This window comes from Nyctereutes procyonoides, unplaced genomic scaffold (assembly GCF_905146905.1).
Source record: "Nyctereutes procyonoides isolate TBG_1078 unplaced genomic scaffold, NYPRO_anot_genome, whole genome shotgun sequence".
Taxonomy (NCBI): Eukaryota; Metazoa; Chordata; class Mammalia; order Carnivora; family Canidae; genus Nyctereutes; species Nyctereutes procyonoides.
This window is the reverse complement of record NW_026575139.1, coordinates 29,653,243-29,679,273: the sequence shown is the minus strand read 5'-3', so window position 1 is coordinate 29,679,273 and position 26,031 is coordinate 29,653,243. Positions and strand designations below refer to the sequence as shown.

Genomic DNA, 26,031 nt, shown 5'->3' with positions numbered 1-26,031 from the left:
TTTGGCTTAAGGCATAATCCCGGAGTCCAGGGATCAAATCGCACGTCGGCTTCCTACATGGAGCCTGCTTTTCCCTCTGCCTGTGTCTCTGCCTCTCTCTCTCTCTCTCTCTCTTTCTGTGTCCCTCATGAATAAATAAATATAATCTTAAAAAAAAAAAAAAAAAAGAACTACCTCTCATGCTAGAATACCACTTTTGTTCAGATAGACTGCTGCTGTCCCATCTGGTTGTGCTTCACAGGTAAGCTGATTCACTTAATGCTTTCCAAATTCCAGAAGAGAAAAAAAGGCCTTTTGCAAACTGTTTAGTAACCAGACCACAGTAATAGGACAGTTATGTCAAAAGTGGGCTTCAACAGTTTTAAATGTTGTTTGGGAACAATATTGTTAATTCAGTAACAAGCGAGCGAACAATTTCCCTAAACTCTGAGCACTGGGCAAAATTTATGTAATACACTTGGCATAGTCCTCTATTACTTTCCTAATGGACATTTTCCAGTTTGATGCCATGTATCACCTGGAGCAGATGGCTATATTGAGCTGTCCTGAGAATAAAAAATAGACATTTTTCTACCAGTAGGAAGCAACCAGTGTAAGATTCAACTGAGCACGTGAGGACACTATTATCAAGAATGAAGAATGAGGGCAGCCCGGATGGCTCAGCGGTTTAGCGCTGCCTTCGGCCCAGGGCATGATCCTGGAGACCCAGGATCAAGTCCCAGGTCAGACTCCCGGCATGGAGCCTGCTCTCCCTCTGCCTCTCTCTCTCTCTCTCTCTCTCTGTCTCTTCATGAATAAATAAAATCTTAAAAAAAAAAAAGAATGATCCATGTTGTTTGAAAGCTCAGATGGCCTAGATCCAAATTTATGTAAAATTGCAGACATTTTTCAGAATATATCTAGAAAAAATGCAGAAATATTTCTTCCTAATTTCTCTGATATCTGGGGTCAGCTAAACCCCAGGGAGTGAACCTGTCCATCAACAAAGTTTCCTTTTAGTTAACATCATCAGGAAGGCCAAAGGAAAGGAAAGGAAGAGACCTAACAACTCTTTGTAGAGTAATAAACAAGAATGTGCAAATGGATAAGAAAGGAAAGCCAAGATAAAAATATTCTAGGTATGAAATTGGAGAGAGGAAAATGAACATAATAAAGATCTATGAAGTCTAAGAAAAGTTCTTAGGAGAAAAAATCTGAGCATCACAATGTCAATAAGGGTCTGTATGAAGGTTAATAGTGAAATCTGGCTTCTAATTTTTGTTTAAATTTCCCTTGGCCACTTTTCTGATAAACTTACTATATTAAAAGAAATATCATCCTCTATTGCTACAGATCAGTCCTTTCAGGGCACAGCATGCCGAAGGTCAATAGAGCCAACATTAGCTGTAAGTTCATAGTAGGGATATACTCACCTGCTTCTGGATCTGCAGGAATTCTCCACATGTACAGGTTAAAGTCATCAGAGCCTGAAAGGATATACTGTTGGGATAAAAAAAAAAAAAAAAAAAAAAAAAAAACCACACACATTATTTATGTCTTGATTTATAGATAAAGTATCTACATCTATCTACCTATCCATCTAGAGAAAGATTTTTTTTTTAAAAAGATTTTTTTTCTTTATTCATGAGAGACACAGAGACATAGGCAGAGGGAGAAGCAGGCTCCCTGCAGTGAGCCTGATATAGGACTTGATCCCAGGATCCCAGGATCCGACCTGAGCAAAATGCAGATGCTCAACCAACTGAATCACCCAGGCGTCCCAGATTTTTTAAAAATAAGTGAGACAAATGGGCATATATATATATTCATAAGGTACCACAAAGCAAATACCTTTTTAAAAGTATCTGCCAATTAAAAGGCTCGTTGGCGGGCAGCACTGGTGGCTCAGTGGTTCAGCGCCGTCTTCAGTCCAGTGTGTGATCCTGGAGACCTGGGATGGAGTCCCACATCTGGCTCCCTGCATGGAGCCTGCTTCTCCCTCTGCCTGTGTCTCTGCCTCTTTCTCTCTCTGTGTCTCTCATGAATAAATAAATAAAATCTTTAAAAAAATTTTTTTAAATAAAAAGCTCGTTGGCTAAACTTCAGCAACAAAACCCCAAAGAACCTAATTCAAAAATGTTAGGTAAAGGACTTGAACAGATATTTCTCCAAAGAAAATATATAAATGCTTAATAAGCACATGTAGAGATGCCCAGCATCACTAATTATTAGGTAAATGAAAATCAAAATCACAATGAAATACCACTTCACAGTCACTGGGATGGCTAATACCAAAAAACCCCCAAACACCCAACCAAACAAACAAAAAAAAAACCCCAGATAAGTATTGGCAAGGATGTGGTGAAATTGAATCCCTGTGCATTGCTGGTGGGAATTTATAATGGTGCAACCACTAGGAACACATTATGGAGGCTCCTCAAAAAAAGTTAAACACAGAACTACCATATGATCCAGCAATTCCACTCCTAGGTATATGACAAAGAACTGAAAGCAGGAACTTGAGCTTTCTATACACTGATGTTCATAGAAGAATACTTAGAATAGCCAAAACGTGGAAATAACCCAAATGTCCATCAATGGATGAACAGATAAATAAAAATGTAGTATGTACATACAATGGACTATTATTCAGCCTCAAAAAGGAAATTTCATACATACTACAATATGGATGAATCTTGAATACATTATGCTAAGTGAAATAAGCTAAATACAAAAAGACAAATATCATATGGTTCAATTTATATGAGATGCCTAGTCAAATTCATAGAGACAGAAAGTAGAATGGTGGTTGCCAAGAACTAGGGAGAGGAAGGATTGGGAGCTGCTATTTAATGGGTATGGAGTTTCGGTTTGGGAGGATGAAAAAGTTCTGAAATTGGATGGTGGTGTTGGCCATACAACAATTTGAATGTAGTTAATGCCACAGAACAACACACTTAAAAATTATTATAATGTGAAGTTTTGTTATGTGTGTATATATATGTGTATATATATTTAAGATTTTTATTACTGAAGCATAGTTGACATACAATGCTATATTAGTTTCAGGTGTACAACATAATGATTTAACAATTCTACAGATTACCCAGTGCTCACCGTAAGTGTAGTTACCATCTGTCACCATATACCATGACGTTATTTTTGACTATATTCCCTATGCTATACTTTGCATCTCTCCGTGACTTATTTATAACCAGAAGTTTGTGCCTTTTAATCCCCCTCACCAGGCAGCCCTGGTGGCTCAGCGGTTTAGCGCCTGCCTTCGGCCCAGGGAGTAATCCTGGAGTCCTGGGATCGAGTCCCACATCAGGCTCCCTGCATGGAGTCTGCTCCTCCCTCTGCCTGTGTCTCTGCCTCTCTCTCTCTTTCTCAGTCTCTCAAGAAAAAATAAATAAAATCTAAAAAAAAAAAATCCCCCTCACTTATTTCACCCATCTCCTCAGTCTCCTTCCCTCTGGCAACCACCAGTTTGTTCTCTGTATTTATGAGTTCGTATCTGATTTTGGTTTTGGTTTTTAGATTACACATATAAGTGAAACCTTATGATATTTGTCTTTCTCTATCTGACTTATTTCACTTAACATAATACCCTGTAGGTTCGTGCACATTGCTGCAAATGGCAAGATCTCATTCACTTTTATGGCTGAGCAATATTCCATTTTATATATATATTACATACACCACATATATGCCACATCTTCTTAACCCATTCACCTATTGATGCACACCTGGGTTACTTCTATAGCTTGGCTACTGTAAATAATGCTGCAAAAAACACAGGGGTGCATATATCTTTTCAAATTAGTATTTTCATTTTCTTTGGGCAAATACCCAGTAGTGGAATTACTGGATCATATGGCAATTCTATTTTTAATTTTTTGAGGAGCCTCCATACAGTCTCCACAGTGATTGCTATGTTATGTATATTTTATTATAATTTTTCAAAAAAACATCTAATGCAGAACGAAAAATTAGGAGCTTCCCAGAGGTCTTTTTTTAGCAAGTATAAGCATCCTTGCTGTCAACTGACATCTTTGCACAAGAAACCATCACCAACCTAGCCATGAGTTAGTGCCAAGAGCATAAGCAATCCCCTTTTATGTGGCAGCTTCGAACTACTTGATCTCAGATTTGACACTGAGCCAAACTGATTCTAATTAGGACTTATAAAAGCATCGTCTAACATTGTCTAACAGCAACAAGTCAGTAACCCTGACAGCTCATTTATTTCCAAAGATTAACAAAAGTGTACTTTAAGTTGAAGTCAGCACTACTTCCTGCCTTTTGGTGTCATCTTATTTCCCTAGAAAAAGAAAGGCCTACAGTTTTCTTTTCCCTTTTTTAAATTTTTATTTAAGAGAGGCGAGGGGATGAGGGAAAGAGAGAGAATCTTAAGTAGACTGCACACACGAGGCTGGATCTCACAACCCTGAGATCATGGCCTAAGCCAAAATCAAGAGTCAGATGCTTAACTGACTGAGCCACCCTACATCAGGGTACATCAGGGCCTACAATTTTCTAGAGAAAATTTCTTACTTAAAAATGACACTGTGAACAATTCCAAAAACTGTTAAGTTCAACATACACACAACCTCATACCTAACGTAAATACTTTACAATAATTAGAAATCAATTCACCAGTCCTCAAAATACTTGTAGGAACATGAGAAAGGAGCAAAGAAAGGTATGTTTAAAAGATAAAGAAAATGCTATCCACAGAGTTAGGTGATTTAGCCCAGGGCACAGTGAGAAAAGAAATGGGTCCAATTTCCTCATCTGGTTGCTCTGCTCACTGTTATTGTCTGAATGTTTGTGTTCCCCACCAAATATACATGTTGAAATTCTAATGTTCAGTGATGGTATCAGGAGGTGGGGCCTTTGGAGGGTGATTAGGTCCATGAACAGAATTAGTGCTTTAAAAAAAAAAAAAAAAAGATTTAATTTATTTATTCATGAGAGAGAGAGAGGCAGGCAGAGACACAGGCAGAGGGAGAGGCAGGCTCCACGCAGGGAGCCCGACGTGGGACTCGATCCTGGGTCTCCAGGATCACACCCTGGGCTAAAGGCAGGCGCTAAACCCCTGAGCCAGCTGAGTGTCCCAGAATTAGTGCTCTTAATGAAAGACCCAGCAGAGGTCCCCAGATGCCTTCCACTATGTGAGGACACAGAGAGAAGTCTGCAGTCTGCAACCCGGAAGAGGGTCTTCACCAGAACCCAACCATGCTGGTACCCTCAATTTGGACTTCCAGCTTCCAGAACTGTGAGAAAGAAATTATTATATTTATAAGACACCAATCCATGCTATTTTGTTCTAGCAGCCATAATAGACTAAGACATTCTCTGAAGCTCACTTAATTCTAAGATTCCATGCTTACTCTCCGAAGGAAGGGTGGCAATCAGATCAGAGCTAAAAGTATTTAAGCTGCTGGCTCATGGTTACCTGACAAATCACTACATAAATACCCTCAAGATAAGGAAACCCAAAGACAAATCCTACAGGACTTCAATTTAAAAATTTCCTTAACAACATCAAAAAAACTTGATTTTAGGGACGCCTGGGTGGCTCAGTGGTTGAGTGTCTGCCTTTGGCTCAGGGCATGATCTTGGGGTCCTGGGAACATCCCACATCAGGACCTCCACAGGGACCCTGCTTCTCCCTCTGCCTATGTCTCTGCCTTTCATGAATAAATAAATTTTTAAAAACAAAAAAACCCATTTGATTTTAAAAATGAGCAAAGGACTTGAATAGACATTTCTCCAACGAAAAAAATACACAATGGTCATATACAAATGGCCAATAAACATATGAAAAGATGCTCAACATCACTAATCATTAGGGAAATGTGTATCAGAACCACAATAAGATAACTATCTCACGCTCATTAGGGTGGCTCATCCCTAAAAAACCAGTAAGTAGTTCCTCAAAAAATTAATAAAGTTACCACATTATTCAGCAATTCCACTTCTAGGTAAATATTCAAAAGAACTGAAAAGAGGATCTGTATGAGATATGTGTACATCTATCTTCATATCAGCATTATTACACTAGCCAAGAGGTGGAAGCAACACAAGTATACATCAACAGATGAATGGATTTTAAAAATGTGGTATATACATGTAATGGAACATCATTCAGCCTTAGAAGGAAGGAAAATTCTGACCTGTGCTACAACATGGATGAATCTTGAACATTAAGTGAAATAAGCCAAGCACAAAAAGACAAATACTGTATGATTCTACTTATGAGGTACCTAGAGTAGCCACATTCATAAAGACATAAAGTAGAATAGTAGTTGCCAAGGACTGAGGGGAAGAAGGAATGGGGAGCTGCTGTTTAATGGGTGTGGAGTTTCAGTCTGGGAAAATGAAAAACTTCTGGTGAAGGATGGTGAAGATGGATTATACTATGTTGTGAATATACTTACTACAACTAAAGTATACACTTTTAAAGCTTCCTTAAAATAAGAAAAAAAGAAAAAGTGAATCCTTGCTGCCCTGACTTTAGGATTCAGCTAGTAACTCCCTGTAGTTTATGACACTTTCCTCATTTTATGTTAGGAAGCTGGAATTTAGGAGCCCAAGGGCTTTCCTCTCAAACCTGTTTACAAAACTACCTACTAGTTAGGGGGCAAAATTCATTGATTGCATACTAACTGGGCACTATGTGCCACATACTCTGGGACTTATGAAGACATGTAAGGTAATACCTTGGTTTCCAAGGAACTTTTTTTTTTTCTTTTTACCAAATAAGCCATTATGGTTTTTTTTTTTTAATTTTTTTTTATTTATTTATGATAGTCACACAGAGAGAGAGAGAGAGAGAGAGAGGCAGAGACATAGGCAGAGAGAGAAGCAGGCTCCATGCACCGGGAGCCCGACGTGGGATTCGATCCTGGGTCTCCAGGATCGCGCCCTGGGCCAAAGGCAGGCGCCAAACCTCTGCGCCACCCAGGGATCCCTCCAAGGAACTTAAGGTAGAAAATATACATGTAGGTACACAACTACCATGCCAGGAAGTAGAAATCACTAGGTGCCATTATGACAAATAAGATGCCTGGTGATTTACAAAAAAGGCAAAGCAAAATAGATTTGCACATTGAGCTGACCTTGGGTAAAGACATGAAAAAGTGGGCACCTGGGTGGCTCAGTGGTTGAGCATCTGCCTTTGGCTCACGGCATAGTCCCAGGGTCCTGGGATCAAGTCCCACATCAGGTTTCCCATGGAAAGCCTGCTTCTCCCTCTATGTCTCTGCCTCTCTTTCTGTGTCTCTCATGAATAAATAAATACAATCTTAAAAAAAAAAAAGGTGAAGATGATGTGAAAAAGGTGAAAGGAAGGGGCAGAGAGAAAGCAATGGGTGTCGTTTCAGCAGAAACAGGAAGCATGGCATAGCTCAGTCCTTGAGACTCCGCTCATATTCCTGGAGTATGTAAGAAGCCTTACTGCTTCATATACGCTACTTGATTTCCAACTGCCAGTATCTAAATCAAGGCCTAGGAGACCGCAGGCTGCTCTGATGAACAAACACTTCTTGGAAGCACCACCAACCAATGACTGATGGAAGTGGGTGTGTCGATATTCTAGCTTCCTTGTTCCCAGGTGGATAACTCTTGACGTGTGTGTTGAATATTCTCTCCTCTCAGGATCAAACTCCAGTTGCCCACAGTTGTTGCTGGCTCACTAGATCACCCTTCCTTTCCCTATCTTATTTCCTCACTCTTCTAGTATTTCTTGCATTTCCAAATTAACTGTGTGCATCTGAAACTTGAACCCAAAATAAGACACATGGGGAGACAAAACATAGGAGAACTATCCACTGATTATTTGTATATATGATACGTACCTTACTTATTACTACTCAGCATCTCATTTCATGCTCTATGTTTAAATGAGGCTTAAGACTTTGTATAGAAGTCCTGCTACCCTGGCCCCCACCCAATACCTTTCTCTAACTAAAACAAAAAATAAGTATTAAAAAAAAAGTGGGGAAAAAAAAGTGAGACAAGGCTAGGTTTATCAGAGGTTTACTATTTATAGTGAAGGATCAGCGCTTTCCATTTGCTCAGTTATTCAGCAGAGAAAGTCATGAAAAGGTAAAAGGGGACTCCCAGACAGAATGCTGACTCAGAAGACTGCCTTAGAAGGAAGTAAACTCCCACAGAGTTAAGGCCTCTGGGATTTAATAGGACAGCTCCTAAAATATGTAGAAAATGCATACAATGTACAGGCTTCCCCTCAGGGATAAGGGCAACTCCTGACCCTCTCTTCCTCTTGGAACCATCACAAGGGAACAGCTTGGGATGCTTTCCAAGGCAGGGGTCTTGACCCACTGCCGTCTAGTCAGACCGTTTAAGTGTTCACACACACTGGAATCACAAAACTGCCCTGGAATTCATTTATGGCATGTCATGGTTGTCTGCTGGGTCCTTTCCAGCATTAAAAGTTGGCTGCCTGGGATACTGCTGACTGTGGGAGACTGAAATAAAAATGAGTTCATCTTTTATTCATTAAACAAATATTTATCCAATGTCTACTACGTGTTGGGCACGGCTCCAAGGAAAGAAATATAGAATTGATCAAAAAAAGATGCTGTCCCTGCCCTCATGAAGCTTCTTACATTTTATTGGGTGAGGAGAGAAAGAAATTACACGCACATGTAATGTGAGAAGAGAGTGGGGAGAGGGGAAAAAAAGTTAAGAATATGCACCCCGATGTTTATAGCAGCAATGTCCACAATAGCCAAACTGTGGAAGGAGCCTCGGTGTCCATCGAAAGATGAATGGATAAAGAAGATGTGGTCTATGTATACAATGGAATATTATGGAATATTACTCAGCCATTAGAAACGACAAATACCCACCATTTGCTTTGACGGGGATGGAACTGGAGGGTATTATGCTGAGTGAAGTAAGTCAATTGAGAAGGAAAAACATTATATGGTCTCATTCATTTGGGGAATATAAAAAATAGTGAAAGGGAATAAAGGAGAAAGGAGAAAAAATGAATGGGATATATCAGAAAGGGAGACAGAACATGAAAGACTCCTAACTCTGGGAAAACGAACTAGGGGTGGTGGAAGGAGAGGTGGGCAGGGAGTGGGGGGTGACTGGGTGACGGGCACTGAGGTGGGCACTTGACGGGATGAGCACTGGGTGTTATTCTATATGTTGGCAAATTGAACAATAAAAAATAAATTTATAAAAATTTTAAAAAAAGAATACGTATCTGTGTCTGATGGTAATAAGAGTTATAAAGGAAAATTAAACTTAAGAGGTCAGGACGTACAGAAGGTGCTGGGGGTTGGTTATTTCTGTTTTATATAGACTGGTCACAGAAGGTCTCTCTGATAACATGGCATTTTTGAGAAGAACTTAAATGAGAGAACAAGTTGTATGAGTATCTGGAAGAAGAGTCCTCCAAGAGAAGGGACAGAGTTCTGGGCTAATTTAAAATATACAGTAGCCAAAAGAGCTCTTTTGCCTTTTTTTTTTTTTTAAGCTTTGCAAAAATACAGATTATTTCAGGCAGGCTGAATGCACAGTATGTTTAACATCATTAGAGCTGTTGAAAATGCTCCCCTCTTCTAAGGCTGTGTTGGAAGGGCCAATCTTCTCCCAGGCCCTGCTAATGGATAGTGTTCAAGAGGGCAATTTGGGGCACTGCTAGTCTTGATTGGCCTTCTCACAGATATTTAAATATTTGCTGTGGGATACAAGGAAAAATGAGCAAGAAAACAAAGAACAAGTAGTGTCAACACCAATCACTATCAAAAGAAACCCAAAGTGCATAATTATATTCAAATTTAGAAACACTATAATTATTTGAATTAACCAGAAAATTGAACTTCACCTCAAGTGGTGAATTGAAGGTACAGGGTTTTCTCCCTCTTTTCCTTTTCATCTTGATAGCTAATTTCAAATAGTCTCTGCATATTCTTACCCAGAGAATCTGGTGTTGAATCTGAGCTGACCTGGAGTAAAGGCTTCTGGCCTAGATAACAGAATGGTTCAGCAACAGATAATCCTTTAAAAACAGGTAAACCATAGAAACATAACAGAAAAAATGATTGCACCAAATTCTCACACTTAATATTTACGCTCCCTTTTGTGATAGAAGACTTCACAAGCAAAGTTCACATTATTTTTTTTAAAGATTTTTATCTGAGAGAGAGGGAGAGAAAGAGAGAGTACAAGGAGGGGGAGGGGCAGGAGGAGTAGCGGTTCCCTGCTGAGCTGGGAGTATGATGTGGGGTTTGATCCCAGGACCCTGGGATCTCGGGATCATGATCTGAGTCGAAGGCAGATGCTTAACCAACTGAGCCACACAGGCTCCATTTAAAACACTACCATGAAAAAACTTTAAGATTGTTCAATTTTTAAAAAGCAAAAACTATAGAGGTGATATTAAGTTTATGGCCAAGTGAGGACATGAATATAAAGAATTACTTTCTCTCTTAGTTCTTTTCTTTGACTTTATTCTAAACAGTGAGGGGGTAAATGACAAATTAAAAACTCACTTCATATGAATCTTTTACTTTATATCCTAACTGAGATGAATAGGGCAGGGCTCCAAAGAAGGAGAAAAAATATTTTAGATAAGTCTATTACCTAGGCAATTAAAGGTCCATTTCCCAAAATGCTCTAGATTGCAGGGGAGAGGTGGGAGATCCACACGCTATTTCAGCTCAGAGAGGGGGAGATAAAGTTAATTTTAATTTGGTTTCGTAAGATGGGTGACACCAATATAAAAATGAGCGTTAAGTTGTACGGGTTCATATCATCCATAATCCTTCCCAGCTGCCCGCAAAGGTTAAAGGTTGCCTACATTCTGACCTATCTCACTGTTCATTCATTCTGTAGTCCAAAAGGACAGCCTGTTTACGGATCTTGAGGCAGCCTAGTTCTAAATAGAGCTAACCTGAGGCCAGTGCATTTTACCTAATCCTTTTATCTAATCCACTATCTCTATGGAATTTTAACTTGGTCAAACAGAGGGACACAATGACTATTCTCAACAGATTTCAAGAAGAAACCACCATCAACATGAAAGATTACTGCCAGCACTCTGTCACTGTCTCATTTGCCCACATATCCTTGTCAATCCATTAACCATTATAGAAAATAGCCATTTACCTAACACTTCCACTCTCTAGTAGGCTGCTGCAATGTCCAGTGTCCCCTCCAGAAACTCCTGATGTTTTCATCTCTTAGCATTCTCAAATTACACAAGCTTCGAGAAAGATCTTTTTCTATTTGCAAAGGCATTTTGTTAACTGAATACCCAAAGAAGCCCACGCGCCTAAATACAGAGACCGCCTTTAGAGAGTCACCAAGTCACAGGAAATTTTAAATAACCTAAAGGTTCAAAGAGGGATCTAAGCATGGCCTGACCTGTCACAGCAAAACTTCTTACTAAATAGAAGCTTCTTAAAAAAAAAAAAAAAAAAAAAATCGAGGAGGGAGATCCCTGGTAGCTCAACAGTTTAGCGCCTCCCTTTGGCCCAGGGCGTGATCCTGGAGACCAGGGATCAAATCCCATATCAGGCTTCCTGCATGGAGCCTGCTTCTCCCTCTGCCCCCACCCCTTGTCTCTCATGAATAAATAAATAAAATCTTTAAAAAAATCGAAGAAAAACAAAAGAAAACCCAAATTTATTAGTTATCTTCTAGCAAAGCAACTATTTTTTTCACCCTAATGCTTTTATTTAAACATGTTACAGATAACCCTATTAACAGTATTCTAAGGCCTCACTGGGTTTAGAAACATAAACAAAAACTGTCTCCTCCCTCCCAGCGAAAATCCACATAAAAACAAGAAAAGGTTCTACATGACAGGACGGATAGATAGGCCATAACCTGATGTGCTCCAAGAATAACCCATTAATGTCTTAACAGGTCTTTTGGTAACAGAAATCTCTTTCAGCTTCACATATAGTGAAAGAAATCTCTTTCACTATATGTATGTGTAAGTGTGTGCCTGTGTGTTTGCACAGCATGTGATATTCCCAAACATCTGTTGATAAAGAAAGGAACATATCAATCAGTTACCCCTCACTGAATAGTGATCAACTCACAGTTCTCTCCAAAGCTCCTCCCATAGTAATTGATTAATTATTCTCCAGTAAATGGCATGCCTGTCTAATTAACTGTATTGGATAGAAAAACCAGATGATTCTCTCTAGCCTAGATTAGTAACAGTAGAGAAACTGCTATTTAAATCAAACACAACTCTTACTTCTCCTTGACCTTTTGCCAGAAAGGGAAAAAAAAGTGAACAATTTTGTGACGTGCTGCTTTCTAGAAGACTATTTCCAGAAACAGGTTTGCAATTAGTATATAATATTTGTATCATTTATACCCAGTACCTGCCACAAATGCCATCCAAAGCAATCAGGGCAATTTTGCTTTGGAAATGGCCAAAGCCACAGGCTTATTTTATTTGTGGTAGGAGAAGTAGAATTCCATTGGCTCCCAAAAAAAGAATACAAATATGCATACCCATAAGACTACCACTATTTTTTGCATGTAAAGTTACATGACTCTTGCTTCTTTGGACCACTTGCCATTTCAGCTCCATTAGGCTCCTGGAATTCTTTGGTTTATTAAAATAACTAACTCTTATGGGTTCTAAGTAGGATAAATTCTATTAATAAAGAAATGTTCTATAAAGAGAGCCAATAATAGTCAAATAATCAGTAGGAAAGAAATGTAAAAATGCTCTAAATCTCCAACAGCTGCTTATAACAAAGTAGCTTGCCTTACTTAAAGATGGATTTTTATTTGGCAAAACTCTTTTGGAAAACTAAGCAAGATGACAGGCAATCAACTCAATGGCCTTCAGCACTGATCTCTCTCCTCTGTGGGCCTCAGTTGTTATATTTGGGGCCTGGGCAGTGTAGAGATAGCATCACTTATTTCTGTCCAAATTTATCACTCATTTCAACCTGCATATGAGTATTTATACTCTTCATTCAAGCAGGGGTCTCCAAATATTCACAGGAAGATACATTACTTTCCTTTTTCTCCAAAGTTTGAAAATACTTGAAAAAGAGGCAAAGGTACTCAAAGTAAAATCTCTAAGGAGGATAGGGCAGGTAGAGCAGGAAATATTATACTCTGTTCTCTTCATGAATATCTACCAGCAATTTCCAAGTACAGCCCAGCCTCCAAGGCAGGAACTATACATTAAAGGAGAACTGTCATATGTTGTGTCACCAGATCACATCAATTCCTTTTGTTCCTAAGAAGAAATCAGCTCACCTGTGTTCCTTCTCAGCTAAACATTTATAAACTAGATCATATGTAGCAGACCTGCTATACTCCAAAACCTTTTTAGGCTTTGCATCAGTAAATGGACTAAAAGATCTAATCCATGGGTTAAAATCTTAGTCCAGGATTGCTAACACCCAAAACCTCTAGGTTTCAGGAATTCCCTGAACTCTTTAATTTCATATACAAAATGAGGTGCGTATGTACATCTTCCTGAAATAATTGTTCATAGCTTTTAGATTTTCAGAGAGGCTCGGGATTCAAAAAGGGTTATACACATGGCTGATTTAATAAGTTATTTTCTTTTTTCCCCAAGATTAAATGATAATTTAAAAAAGCGCACCACACAGTATAGAAATCAACATTCTCTCCCATAATTCTGTGTATCTGGGACTATAGAAATGTCACTGTCCCTGCCCCACATCTTCAAATTAACATTCTCAGGTCACAACAATAAGTCTTCCCAAAAGGGACCTTCCAGAAAAACAAGCTATTTCCTCAGCTCATATTTTCCTCTTTTTGTAGCATGTACCAGCAATCTATCCAAGAAGTATACATTGGGGAGTAAGGAGGGGATTCACCAGCAAGCCCACAGTTGTTGACAGCCATAATATTAGAGACAAGCACAAAGGGATAGGTCAACATACTGGCAAAAAATCCTGTGACAGCTTGGGAATAACTCATTTCACTCATGGTAGAAACCCCACTGTCCAGTGCATAGGTACTGACGAGGTAGGCCAGTGAGTTACAGAGCCACAAAGAAATGATCTCACCTAGGGGACAAGGAATAAGACCTGCAAAAAGTCCTAGGATGCCCTCTTTGCGATAGATGGTTACTATGGAGTCATAAAGTCCACAATACTTGGATTCTCTGCCAATGAATTGTACCATAGATCTCAGTGTGATCACTGCAGAAGAGAGTAAAGATTTTTAAAACTACATTGAGATAAATTTTGACAGCCCGTAGAAGGGATGTGTGATGAGGGTAGCAGCAGAACTGGCCATCATTTTTCAAGTTGTCTCCTTGATAACTTGGTCGAAGGAAGGTGTGACTTCTTTCTGTACATTTCCAGAGCCTAAATCCTCAACCTTGTCACATTCCTGGTAATGCTATAAAACTTTACCATGGACCACAGTTCCAAGGACACCTGAACACAGTCTTGGGAATTAAGCCTGTGAACAACCCATGCTTCCCATCGATGCTTGCAATGTGCTGAGCATAACAAAACGACCAGGAAGCTGATATACTTGCCACCCAAAAAAATATATATTTTTTTAAGATTTTATTTATTTATTCATGAGAGACACACACAGAGAGAAAGGCAGAGACACAGGCAGAGGGAGAAGCAGGCTCCATCCAGGAAGCCCGACATGGGACTTGATCCCAGGTCTCTGGGATCACGCCCTGAGCCAAAGGCAGACGCTCAACCGCTGAGCCACCCAGGTGTCCCACACCCAAAAAATATTTCGTCCTATTGTTGGAGGAAGAGGCTCATATCCCACCTGGATGAGCACCTTCACATACATGAGCGGCTGGGATAGGATGCTGAGGCCAGAGCCCAGGAGCACCTGACTGGCTGCGTCCGCCATGATGGCGGACGGACAGACAGACTGAGCCACCAAGCGACCGAGCCACTCCCAGATCACGTGCCAGGGCCGTTGGCTTCACTGGCCCTACCGCGGCACCCGCACTCACACGCAGGGGTGGGCACCTCCCTGCCCAGGCCCTGCCCACCGCCCCTAATAAGTTATTTTCATACTAACTTCTCTCTATAAAGTAAGTCTTCTAAATAATTCACCTAAATAAAATATACTACAAGGAATTCCTTTTCCTCCTTAACCCATGGAAGATGCTACTAAAACTTGCTCTGTAGAACCCAGGTGGCAGCATGTCTATGAGGAAGAGAAGAGAGCATGATCACAGGCAAGAGACTAAGTCTGGTCCTCCTTCTGTGACTGATGATATCTGCTGTTTCAAACACTCTAGGCCTCAGCTTCTCATAGGAGTGAAGTCTGTCACTGGGAGGATTCAACATGAAATGAAAGTGCTTCAGAAGCTAAAAGGCTAAAAATATACAAGATACAAAAGAAAGACGAAGAGAAGAAAATATTGCCTCAAGTCACAAAGCAAGTCAAAGGATAGATCCCAAGCGTGTACCTTTATTTCAGATAAAGAACATATGGCATGCCACACCCCCAGTGAGCTTAATCAAAGCTGCACGGAGTTATAAAAAAGAGCAAAGTTAGAACTTTATAGGGTGCTTCACTGGCCCAGAGCACACTTACTGGTGAATGCCTGCACCTCTGCTATACCCATATAATGTCAACACAGAAAGCTGAGTGATGATGTAATGTCTGAGGCCAGGCCACGTATTCAAGGCCATTTTGTTGGACTCACAGGTTACAAGTCAGCTCTTCTCTCCAGGGGATGAGTTAGGATGATTTCGTTCTCATGATTTTGGGGACCTTGCCATCTATCAAGTTTAAAAGAAAGACCTGTGTAAGTGATCCCAGTGCTCAGACCCTCCAATGCTCAGCTCTTTTGAGAAAACTTTTTCATACTTTCCCTTTCCTTCGGCATCCCATTTTCAGCAAAAGACAGGAATTATAAGGCCAAGCCTTAGGTAAGACCAAAGCAAAAGGAGATTTAAAAATTACCACACTGTCCATTTCCAGGCCACATATACCTGTTAGCCTGAAAGACTTACTTCCTAGAAGCCTGAGCTCTGCTGGACTTTCACAATCTAGGGCAAGAACCATATAAGGAATTGTGAAAGAAAGGGAACAAAAGCCGAGTGCTGCCTTACAAGTGTGTGCCAGAAGAGCTAGCAGGTGGAAAATTGGCCTTCTTTTTTAACCCTGTTGAGATTGGCTCACTGAGTATGCAGAGGGGAGTCGGAAACCGGAGAGACAGAATGTACCCAGTCAGCCTTCAGGGAGACAAGGAAAAACAAAAAATCCAAGTATGATGGTGATAGCAATGAGGAGACCCCTTGGGTTCAGGCGGCCTCCAGAGGAAAGAGTGCTATTTTATTTATTTTTTTTTTTAAAAGATTTTATTTATTTATTCACGAGAGACACAGAGAAAGAAAGAGGCAGAGACACAGGGAGAAGCAGGCTCCATGCAGGGAGCCCAATGTGGGACTTGATCCCAGTACTCCAGGATCACACCCCGGGCCGAAGGCAGATGCTCAACCACTGAGCCACCTGGGCGTCCCAAGAGTGCTATCTTACTGCAAGATTCCTCAGCATACTTTAAGACTATAAGGTGGGCTGGTTTAAAAAAAAAAATTAGCTATATTTGGGCTAATTGTTTCTGTTGATGCTCAGCCAATCTGACGTCACTTAAGCCACTTTATCTGATGACAGAAATTATTAAACTTGAATAATAAAAAGATTATACTAGAAATAAACAAACTGTATTTTTGGCCAAAAGTAGGGAAGACAGATTGTATATAGGGCTTTATTTATTTATTATTTATTTAGTTTTAAGATTTTGTTTATTTATTAGAGAGAGAACACAAGCTGGGGGGAAGACAGAGGGAGAGAGAGAGAAGCAGACTCCCCACTGAACATAGAGCCAGACTGGATGTGGGGCTGGATCCCAGGACCCTGAAATCATGACCTGAGTCAAAGGCAGATGCTTAACCGACTGAGCCACCCAAGGACCCCATATATAGGACTTTAAATGAAAATCCTGGGGCCTCTGGCTGGCTCATTCAGAAGGATGTGTGACTCTTGATCTCAGAGTTAGGAGTTTGAACCCCACGTTGGGTATAGGGATAAATAAATTTTAAAAAATTAAATTTATTATTAAATTTATTTTTTAAAATAAATTTTTAAAATTATTTTATTATTAAATTTATTTTAAATAAATTTTAAAAAAACTTAAAAAAAACTCAAAGAGGTTATTATTATCTGGCAGTCATATGTCTACCATAGCATCTGACACACAGCAGATGCTCAGTAAATATCTATTTTCTTAATTTAAAAGATAGGGGGAGGAGGAGGCATGACATAAGGGTTCAGTAGGAGACAGGAAAAAGGAACTTGTCTCCACTCACCTATGAATTAGTGACAGACCAAGAAACTAAACATGACAGAAAAATATTATGCAGAAGCCAGTCTCTACTGCTTCTCAGTTGTCTCTACTGACAACTCAAAAATCTGGGTTCTAGTCTTGGCTCAGCTACAAACATGTATATGTCTTATGTCCCCAGTGTCTCTGAGATTCAGTTTTCTTTCTTGTCTATAAAAGGAGGGTTATACAAAATGATCTCCAATAGCTCCATGATTAGAATTCATCTACAATGAAAAAAAAAAGAATTCATCTTTTTTCATCAATGACAGCGGTGAGCACAGGGGAGACACAAAGTAGGCTCAGCCTATTTCACACCCTATATTTCCAGAGTCCAATTTTCTGAAATGTCAATTTCATTTTGAGGCTGAAGAAGTACCTAGTGAACCTAGGCTAGTCTAAAAGGAAGTATAGGCTCTCTGGCACAGTTTCTGGGTCCATTTGTGTAGAAAGACTAATCTCACTGTAATTAAAAGCCAGAAGACTGTCTTAGTGTCTTTCTTGACCATGTTCATTCCTATTATGGAAATTCTCAGATTCCTCTCTGGGATGGTTACCCAGCCTATGACTAAATGAAGAGTTCCAGAGCACAGAGCCTCCAGCTGTGGGCGTACTCGAAGTATACCAGAACAAGTGCAAATATAAAGACCAATATAAGGAAAGAGTAGGCTTTGGAATTTGAAAGCCACAAAAAAGATCCTGTCTGGACTAGTCAAAGAATATACACGTCAGTCCTGCAGATCATACTGTAACAGTGGCAGCTGCTGCCACTGAGTGTGGAAAGTCAGAGCCTATAAATCATTCTGAGAGACATGTTCCAGCAATGAGACTGTAAGTTTGGCCTCTTGTGAAGCACTTAGACAGTATAAGCTCAGTAGATTAGTCTCATTGAAAATTTATTACTTAATTCATCCTTATAAAGCCCCTAGAAGTTGAGCAGGAAAAAATGGTACTTATCTATTCTGATTTATAGTTAGAGAAGCCTTAGGCCCAAAAAGCTAAAAACCACACATTGACCAAAGTATTCAAGATCTGCTTCAACAAATATTTATTGTACTCTCACTGTATGCCAGGTACTGGAGACAAGACAATGATGAATTAGCCACATTTCATTTCTTAGTCCTCAAGGAATGAACAAATAGCCTAACATAAATCTCTGCACTTTCTGTTCCCTAGGTTATATACTTTTGATAATCTATATGGGGACTATGAACAGACTTGAAAGATTCCACCTCTGAAACGGATCCAAAGTTAGATTCAATAACTTTGCATTCTCTGTCACAGAAAACTACATAAAAAAACAAAAACAAAAGAACTATCTAGTTTATAAGAGAAGTTATAGTATCCATAGACTTCTCCCATAGGATAAAAATCACACATAAGAGGCGTCTGAATGGTTCAGTTGGAAGAGTATACCACTCTTGACATTGGAGTCATAAGTTTGAGCCCCATGTTGGATGTAGAGATTACTTACATAAATATTTTTGTAAAAACACACAATAAATTAGTCAAGTCTGAATAGAAAAATTCAAAAGCCAGCCAATGTTTTTACCATTATATATAACCTTAAAGGCAAAAATAACTACATCTGATTGTACAACAGGACAACCTTCTCTGGTTCTGCCTATGGCAATACCTGTCCCAGTGTATCTGGGCAAAATGGGTTATTATAATCTAGGACAGAGGTTCTCAATCAGGGGAAATTTCCCCCAGAGGACACTTGACAATGTCTGGAGACATTTGTGGTGGTCTGGGGATGACTGGGGGAGACATTACTGGCATCTAGTGGGACAGGCCAGGGATGCTACTAACTATCCTGTAATGCACAAGAAAGCCTCACAAAACATATAATTATTCAACCAAAATGTCGATAGTGCAGACGTTAAGAAACCATGGTCTGGGTGTTCTATACATTGGCTAGAGGCCTATACTCTGGGTCTTTTAAGGGCTCCATGCAGACAGGTTTTGGCTGCTAATACAGCAACTAAAAGAAAATTAACATCTCTTTTCCTTTACATCTTTCACCTTTCTCTCAGCCCCCATAATTCTGGTAGTAAAGCCTAATAAACCATTACATTTAGTGCCTGCTTTTTATTGGTTATTGAAATAAGAATCACATGCATTAAGAGACTGACAGAAGACAGAAAATCCATGTAAAAGCAAGGAAGAAAGGCAAGAAGGAAGAAAGGAAGGGAGAAAGGGAGGGAGAGGCTTGGTTGTCATTTCCATAGCTAAATGAAACTAATTCAACCAATCTAAAGAGTAGACAATGATCTGTTCTGTTGTGAATCTGATCATATCTAGAAACTGCTTCTTCCCACCCAAGAAAACAAATAGCCTATAAAAACTAAGTCATTCAAGCGTTATGGCTTCTTTAAGGAGACATCACTTATATAACTGAGGCCACCTAGTGGTTTCCATTGTGGATCACAACTAAGTGGGCCTTAGGATTCTGCCTTCAACATAAATTCTGATTTAGATATATATTCTCTATTTACAAAAGGGACATCCCTAGTCTAGACAACTTAAAAGATATTTTCAGTTTCTTTTTTTTTATATTTTTTCAGTTTCTTTAACATTTAACTCAATGCAACAAGCATTTATTGTGCTCCTATTGCATATATTAGTCTAAGTTCTGATATTGGGGAGCATATAACAATTCCAGTTGAGGAAGAAAAATCTTAGCTTCTGCCTTCAAAGAGCAGGGTCTTCACAAGTTGCCCAAGAACTGTTTTAACGTCCCTCACCCACAAAAAAACTCTAAAGAGGGGAGTACATCATGTGAGAATTACATCACAGATGATGATGAACCCAAAGAGAACACTAAGCATCAGCAAGAGACTAAGTTCTCTCTTTCCAATCTAGACGTGAAATAGCATAAGATTTGTTCTGTTTGAAAAGAAAAAAAAATCTATTTTTTTATTTGATCAATTCTTTCTATGTTTGTCTTTACTCAGTTTGATTATTGAGACCAGTCTAACTGGTCCACTCACTGACACCCACTTCAGAACTTCTATGGCCAAGACAGACAGGTGCAAGAATGCCAAGCATGTTTTTATACTGCCAGCTCTAAGTCAACATCAGTATCTCAATTCCCAGTGAGACTGTGAAAAGACTGGAAACATAGCTGGGTTCTCCTTCCCAGTTGTGATGCTGGCAATAAAAAGAAAAAGAGTCCGCATCTGGCTTCCTCTCAAACAAAGCTGCTCAACCCATCTCATCCAAGAGAAAGATGCCATCCCAAGGGGCCATTCAGGATGATATATATCTCTTGGATGATACTTAGGGTGTTTCATTCATCATTGTGTTTTATTGATACACACAAAAAGTCTTCTTTCGGCAGCCTGATTTTCCATGGACTCCCTCCTTTCTTTTGAAATGACACATTCTTAGAACCTTAAAGTCTATTCACAAACATGGAAAAGTGAGGTTACTCAGAACTATACTGTGGCCAACCTTGGTTCATGGTATGTGCCTAATATTAACCAATGGCCAATAAAGTGCTAATAAAGAAACTCACTATTATGCTAGAGTGTCCAGAGACACTGTGTGCCTCAATTGTTTCTACCTGACACAATGCTAAAGAGAAATACAGAATCACATAGAAAGAGCAATCTGAAGAAAGCATGAATATGGGATGCAGGAGACAGAGGGCACCTACCTGGTCACGATCCCCTGCAAAGCAGCAACTTTTCATGGTGCAAGAGTTGAAGTAACCCTGATTGTCAAACTGGAACACGGGCAGGCGGGAGTGGATGTCATAGAGCACAGGGGGCAGGCGACGCCTCAGGGCCAGGAGCTGGGTGCCGTTGCTGTTGAATCGCACGCTCATAGCACTCTGGAGGGATAGATTGCCACCATAGCGCAGAAGAGAACTGGAAGGCAGGAAGCATAGGGATTGGGCATGAGGCAGGCAGGACAAGTCTACAAAATGACTTTTACTTCTTCCCAAAATGTGTCCAGAATCTCCCGTCAGGCTTGTACATCTGAATTTCAACAGAGAGGTCCTAATACTATACTGTTTATTCTGGATACTTTTAAAAACAATAATCATTTTATTACTGGGGCACCTGGATGGCTCATTCGGTTAAGTGTCTGACTCCAGCTCAGGTCATAAACTTGGGGTTCTGGGATCGAGCCCTGCATCAGGGTTCCTGCTCAGTGGGGAGTCTACTTGTCTCTCTGCTCCCCCTCCCCTTCCTCATGCTTTCTCTTTCTCTCAAAATATTTTTTAAAAATCATTTTAGGGGATCCCTGGGTGGCTCAGCAGTTTGGTGCCTGCCTTCAGCCCAGGGCGGGATCCTGGTGTTGAGGATCAAGTCCCATGTCGGGCTCCCTGTGTGGGGCCTGCTTCTCCTTTGTCTGTGTCTCTGCCTCTGTGTGTGTGTGTGTGTGTGTGTGTGTGTGTGTGTGTCTCATGAGTAAATAAATAAAATCTTTTAAAAATAAAAAAATCATTTTATTACTTAAGCATTTATTTTTGAATTTTTAATCTGTTCACAGGAACTTTTTATATTCTATATAACTAGATGGTAAATATTTAAAAATTCCAATTTAAATGCAGAGCAAGTAGTGTAACAATTAGAAAAGCAAGATGACTTGTTTTCTTATATAATTCCCAACAAACTTATATGTATTTGGTTAAAATATTTGGTTACTATATTTATCTAGCTTCACTTGGGAGAGTGATATGCCCTGGTTCACCTACCATTCTTCTGTAGTCTCATAATATTCCTAACACACACACACACACAAAACTCACATGGTAGGGTTCCAAATAATTTCTTTTGAGGACTCAGAAGATATATTCAAGTTTATAGTGAACCAGGATGGCCATGAACATTAACAATTATACAGTACTAAGTAAAAAAGGCCATATATCTGTGTGTGTATTTTATCTTTCAGTATCCTTGATTGGCTAGACTTTATTTTATTATTATGAAGGAACGAACAACTTACTGACCATATCATAACCAACTTCTTTTGTATTCTGGGTTCAATTCTTGCGAGTACTGAATTACTGACAGTGAAGTGAGGTTAAGTATATATTGAGGGTGGTATAGAAATTCGTGTGACATGAAGACTACAAACTCATTTTGCCTCACACAGACATTGTTGTCCTGGAAAGAAAATAATCCTAGTAGTTTTAGGTAAAAACAGTTTAGAAATTCTAGGGAATCACAGAGCTGGAAAGGGCCTTGAGAAACCTAAATTAGAGCCTGGCAGATTTAACTGAACATTTTTAAGGAAGAAGTTTTAATAGCATTTTACCAAGTGAAAACTTAAAGAGCTATATGCTACCAGAAGAGATTTAATATTGAATGAAGACAACACATTTTCTTTTTCTTTTTTTGGCATGACAGTGATGGGCAAGATGAAGGGGACAGGAAAGGAGATATCCCATGGGAAAAGGAGCCCCTGGAACCACGTGCAAAGGCAGCTGCCAACCTGGCCTAGTCGTAAACACTAGCGCGGGTCAGTCCTATGTCTCCCAGAGCAGTCTTCTCACCAGAGGGAAGCATGCTCTGATACTGCAGTTCTGTGCAGAAACAGGGTTTGGGGCAAAACAGGCTTTAATCCTTTTGGATTAGAATGAACAAAAATAGAAGACTTAGGAAACAGACCCTAGTACTCCAAACATCAAGGAGAAGGCTGGTACCTCTACATGCCCCAAGTAATAATCTCCACAGAGGAATGTTCTTATAATGGTCCTAAACAGAGGCTAGCTACACTCACTCACAGAGAATGAATGACAGGGCTGTTACAGTCCAGGCATTTCCTTTACAGGGTGCCCTAGCTGCTGCAGGCATGTGGTGTTATCTAAACACTGAGTTCAAAAACAATAAGAGGCTTTCAATCCAAGATCAGCATGGAGTGTACAAATAAACCACCATCTGCAGGACTGAAGAGGAGTTGGGGGTGGAAACAAGACTCAACAAAAAGAAACTTGGCCAGCCCCACCCACAATAGCAGCAGGGGTTTGCATCAGTTCAGGCCTCCCTGACAGGAAAGCTGGGGCCTCTGGAAAATGCCCTTTCCATGGGTTATACCCAGAATTTCCTCTGCTGATTCTAGTCAGACCTGTAGAAGTCTGCCCAAGACAGGCATCACACGCCCACCCCACCCCCATCCAAGCTCCTTACCTATCTTTGCAATCCAGCTACTCTACAGAGGCCTGTTTGTGGGCCCCAGGAGAATCACTAACTTCTCTTGCCTGTGCTTCTGGGTAGGGAACTCCTCTCTCACACATAGGGTAGGTATGTAGGACTTGCTCCTAGAGCTAAAGAGCAGCAACTGCTAAAACTGAATACTTCATGTTCGGGCACAAAATTAAATTCCTTCCAAAGGGCAGGATGATACCTGAAATCCAGAAAGTGAGTTGTGTTAGCTATAATTTCTCAGCAGGGGTTCTATAGCTGGCTCCTTCTGATGAGAATGGTAAGAATGATAAGAAGAAAAAGCTTAGAAGCAGTTTGCCCTCAGAGTCAAGATATAAAGATAATGTCAAATATGTTGTAGTTTATGGTTCCAAGTATAATGTACATGAGAAATCATCTAAACTTTTACAAATGTGGATTCTCTGGATCCACCCCCAAACATTCTAATTCAATCTGGGAAGTGGGCCTGGGAATCTGAATCTAACAACTCACAATTAATTCTGATGCATGTGACTTTCAAACCACCTTGAGAAACATGGTTCCGTTTTGGAATTTTGGGGGAAATGAAGCAGGAATAGAAGAGGGAGTGGGGCCAGGGGGAAAAGAAGGTGGAGAAAAGGCAGATTCCCAGAGGTTCAACAAAAAGCTAATCACACAATATGGCACTTTTTACAGCCCCATGTCTTTCTGCACGAAAGACTCTAATTCCTTTTAAAAATCAGAGTTCTTCTCTACCAACAATCAATGCCTGAAATGCCTTTTTCCTGTCATCAACACATTCTCCCAAGGAGAAGTTTCTCACTTCCTCTTGGAGAACTAAGGATAGATTGCCTCAATCTTGATTTGCTTTCTGAACTCTGATCTTGATAATGGAGATGCCACTATCCCCACTCTTCAGAGAAATGGCCACCACTACGTACCTAAACAAGATGAGCAGTATCTTGAAAAGACAAGCAGTAAGTTAAAATGAGTTCAACTCAAAATATCCCCATTTAGAAAAATAAAAGCAATAAATCTATTCCCAACCTATCTCCAGCCAATGATTTGCCACAAAATGCAACAAGACTGGGGTTGAAGGTAATCCAAGGGTCAGCATGCAAAAGATCCAGGACAAAAAGCAAGAGAACCACAGAACAACAAGAAAATATTTCTCATTAGTGTGGTCTCCTGGATTTTTCTTTTTTTGCTCCCTCTCATTCCCAGTATTCAAATGGACTTCTTTATTGTTCTGGCAGAGTAAAAAGAACATTTTTTAAGGTACTTGGCCAAGGGCCTTGGAATAGAAGAGAAACAGGCTAAGGCTGTTTCCAAGGAAAGTAACTGGGAGTATCATGTTCAATATAAAACAGGGCATTGATAAAGTTTCCAAGATTAGACACCATGAACCTGGACTTCCATTAATTCAGGACTAAGTAATTCACCTGATGGTACCAACAAAATGATTTACCAAGGCCCACCAGCATGAATTTCCTTATGGTTTCTAAGTGAAAGCTTCAATAACACCTGTGAAATGCACTGTTATTCCAAATCACAGACATCAGATGGTACGGCACAACCAGAGTGGCAAAAATCAAGGTCCTATAGATGGGGGGGATAGATACCTCCCCGTCCCTTCTGGTTTCTGCTTTAGGAAGGGATGACCTATAAGGAATAAAGGACATTTTGTACTTGCACAACCCATAAAATATGACAAATCCAAGAGGACACTGGAATTAGATAGAAAGCAAACAAGTTCAGGGAGTCATCACAGCCCACACCAATCCTATTAAAGTGTTCAGGGTCCCAATACCCTTAACCATTTCTTTTATGTGATTTGGCAGGAGAACCTGGGCTTTCTCGTTTGTTTTTTTCTAACACAATCCTCAATTCCAAGACTGAGACTTCTCTAGATGAAGCCAGAACTGTTAGACAACTAGTATGAGAAGATACATTGTGATCTCTGTCTAAAACAAACTCACTTTCCTCAGAACATGATTCACTGCCAAACGTCTCTGGCTTGAAATATATAGATAGATTCAATGTACCTGCTAAAATTTCCTTCCCTTCTTGAACCTCCAGAAATTTAAGTTTGACTGAAGTTGGCAGAAGGGTCTGATACATTTCTGATAGGGAGATTTTTAGATAGGGGCATCTGGCTGGCTCAGTCAGTAGAGCATGCAACTCTTGATCTCATGGTTGTGGATTCTAGTCTCAATCTGGGTGTAGAGATTACTTAAAAAAAATCTTTTTAGGGGTACCTGCATGGCTCAGTGGTTGAGAGTCTGCCTTTGGTCCCTGGGGTCCTGGGACTGAGTCCCGCATCAGGCTCTCCCCACAGGGAGCCTGCTTCTCCCTCTGCCTATGTCTCTGCCTCTCTCTGTGTGTGTCTCTCATGAATAAATAAAATCCTACTAAAACAAATCTTTTTAAAAAGAAGAGAGATCTTTAGATGATCAAATGGCATATCCAATCCCTACATGAAGCAAATGTGGATGGTAGGCATTGCTGTGTTTTTAATCATCATCTTCCAGAATAGGGACATCCCCA

The 26,031-nt window shown here is 40.0% G+C and overlaps 2 protein-coding genes across 3 annotated transcripts in view; both read right to left on the bottom strand.

The window, feature by feature from the left end:
* Nucleotides 1-26,031, bottom strand: part of DCAF5 (DDB1 and CUL4 associated factor 5) — a 99,387-nt gene that overhangs the window by 25,185 nt on the left and 48,171 nt on the right. For both annotated transcript variants that reach the window (XM_055303740.1, XM_055303741.1), the window contains exons 6-7: nt 21,009-21,222; nt 1,413-1,479 (exon numbers count right to left, since the gene is read on the bottom strand). In XM_055303740.1, the coding sequence (XP_055159715.1) occupies nt 1,413-1,479; nt 21,009-21,222 (281 nt within the window). The remainder of the gene's footprint in view (nt 1-1,412; nt 1,480-21,008; nt 21,223-26,031) is intronic.
* LOC129495956 (mitochondrial carrier homolog 2-like) lies at nt 13,768-14,160 on the bottom strand. Its single transcript, XM_055303742.1, has one exon. The coding sequence runs from the start codon at nt 14,158-14,160 to the stop codon at nt 13,768-13,770; it is 393 nt and encodes a 130-aa protein (XP_055159717.1).

What these genes read in the sequence shown, in the direction of transcription:
- LOC129495956 (XM_055303742.1), bottom strand. Translation starts at nt 14,160, where the DNA reads ATGGTACAATTCATTGGCAGAGAATCCAAGTATTGTGGACTTTATGAC.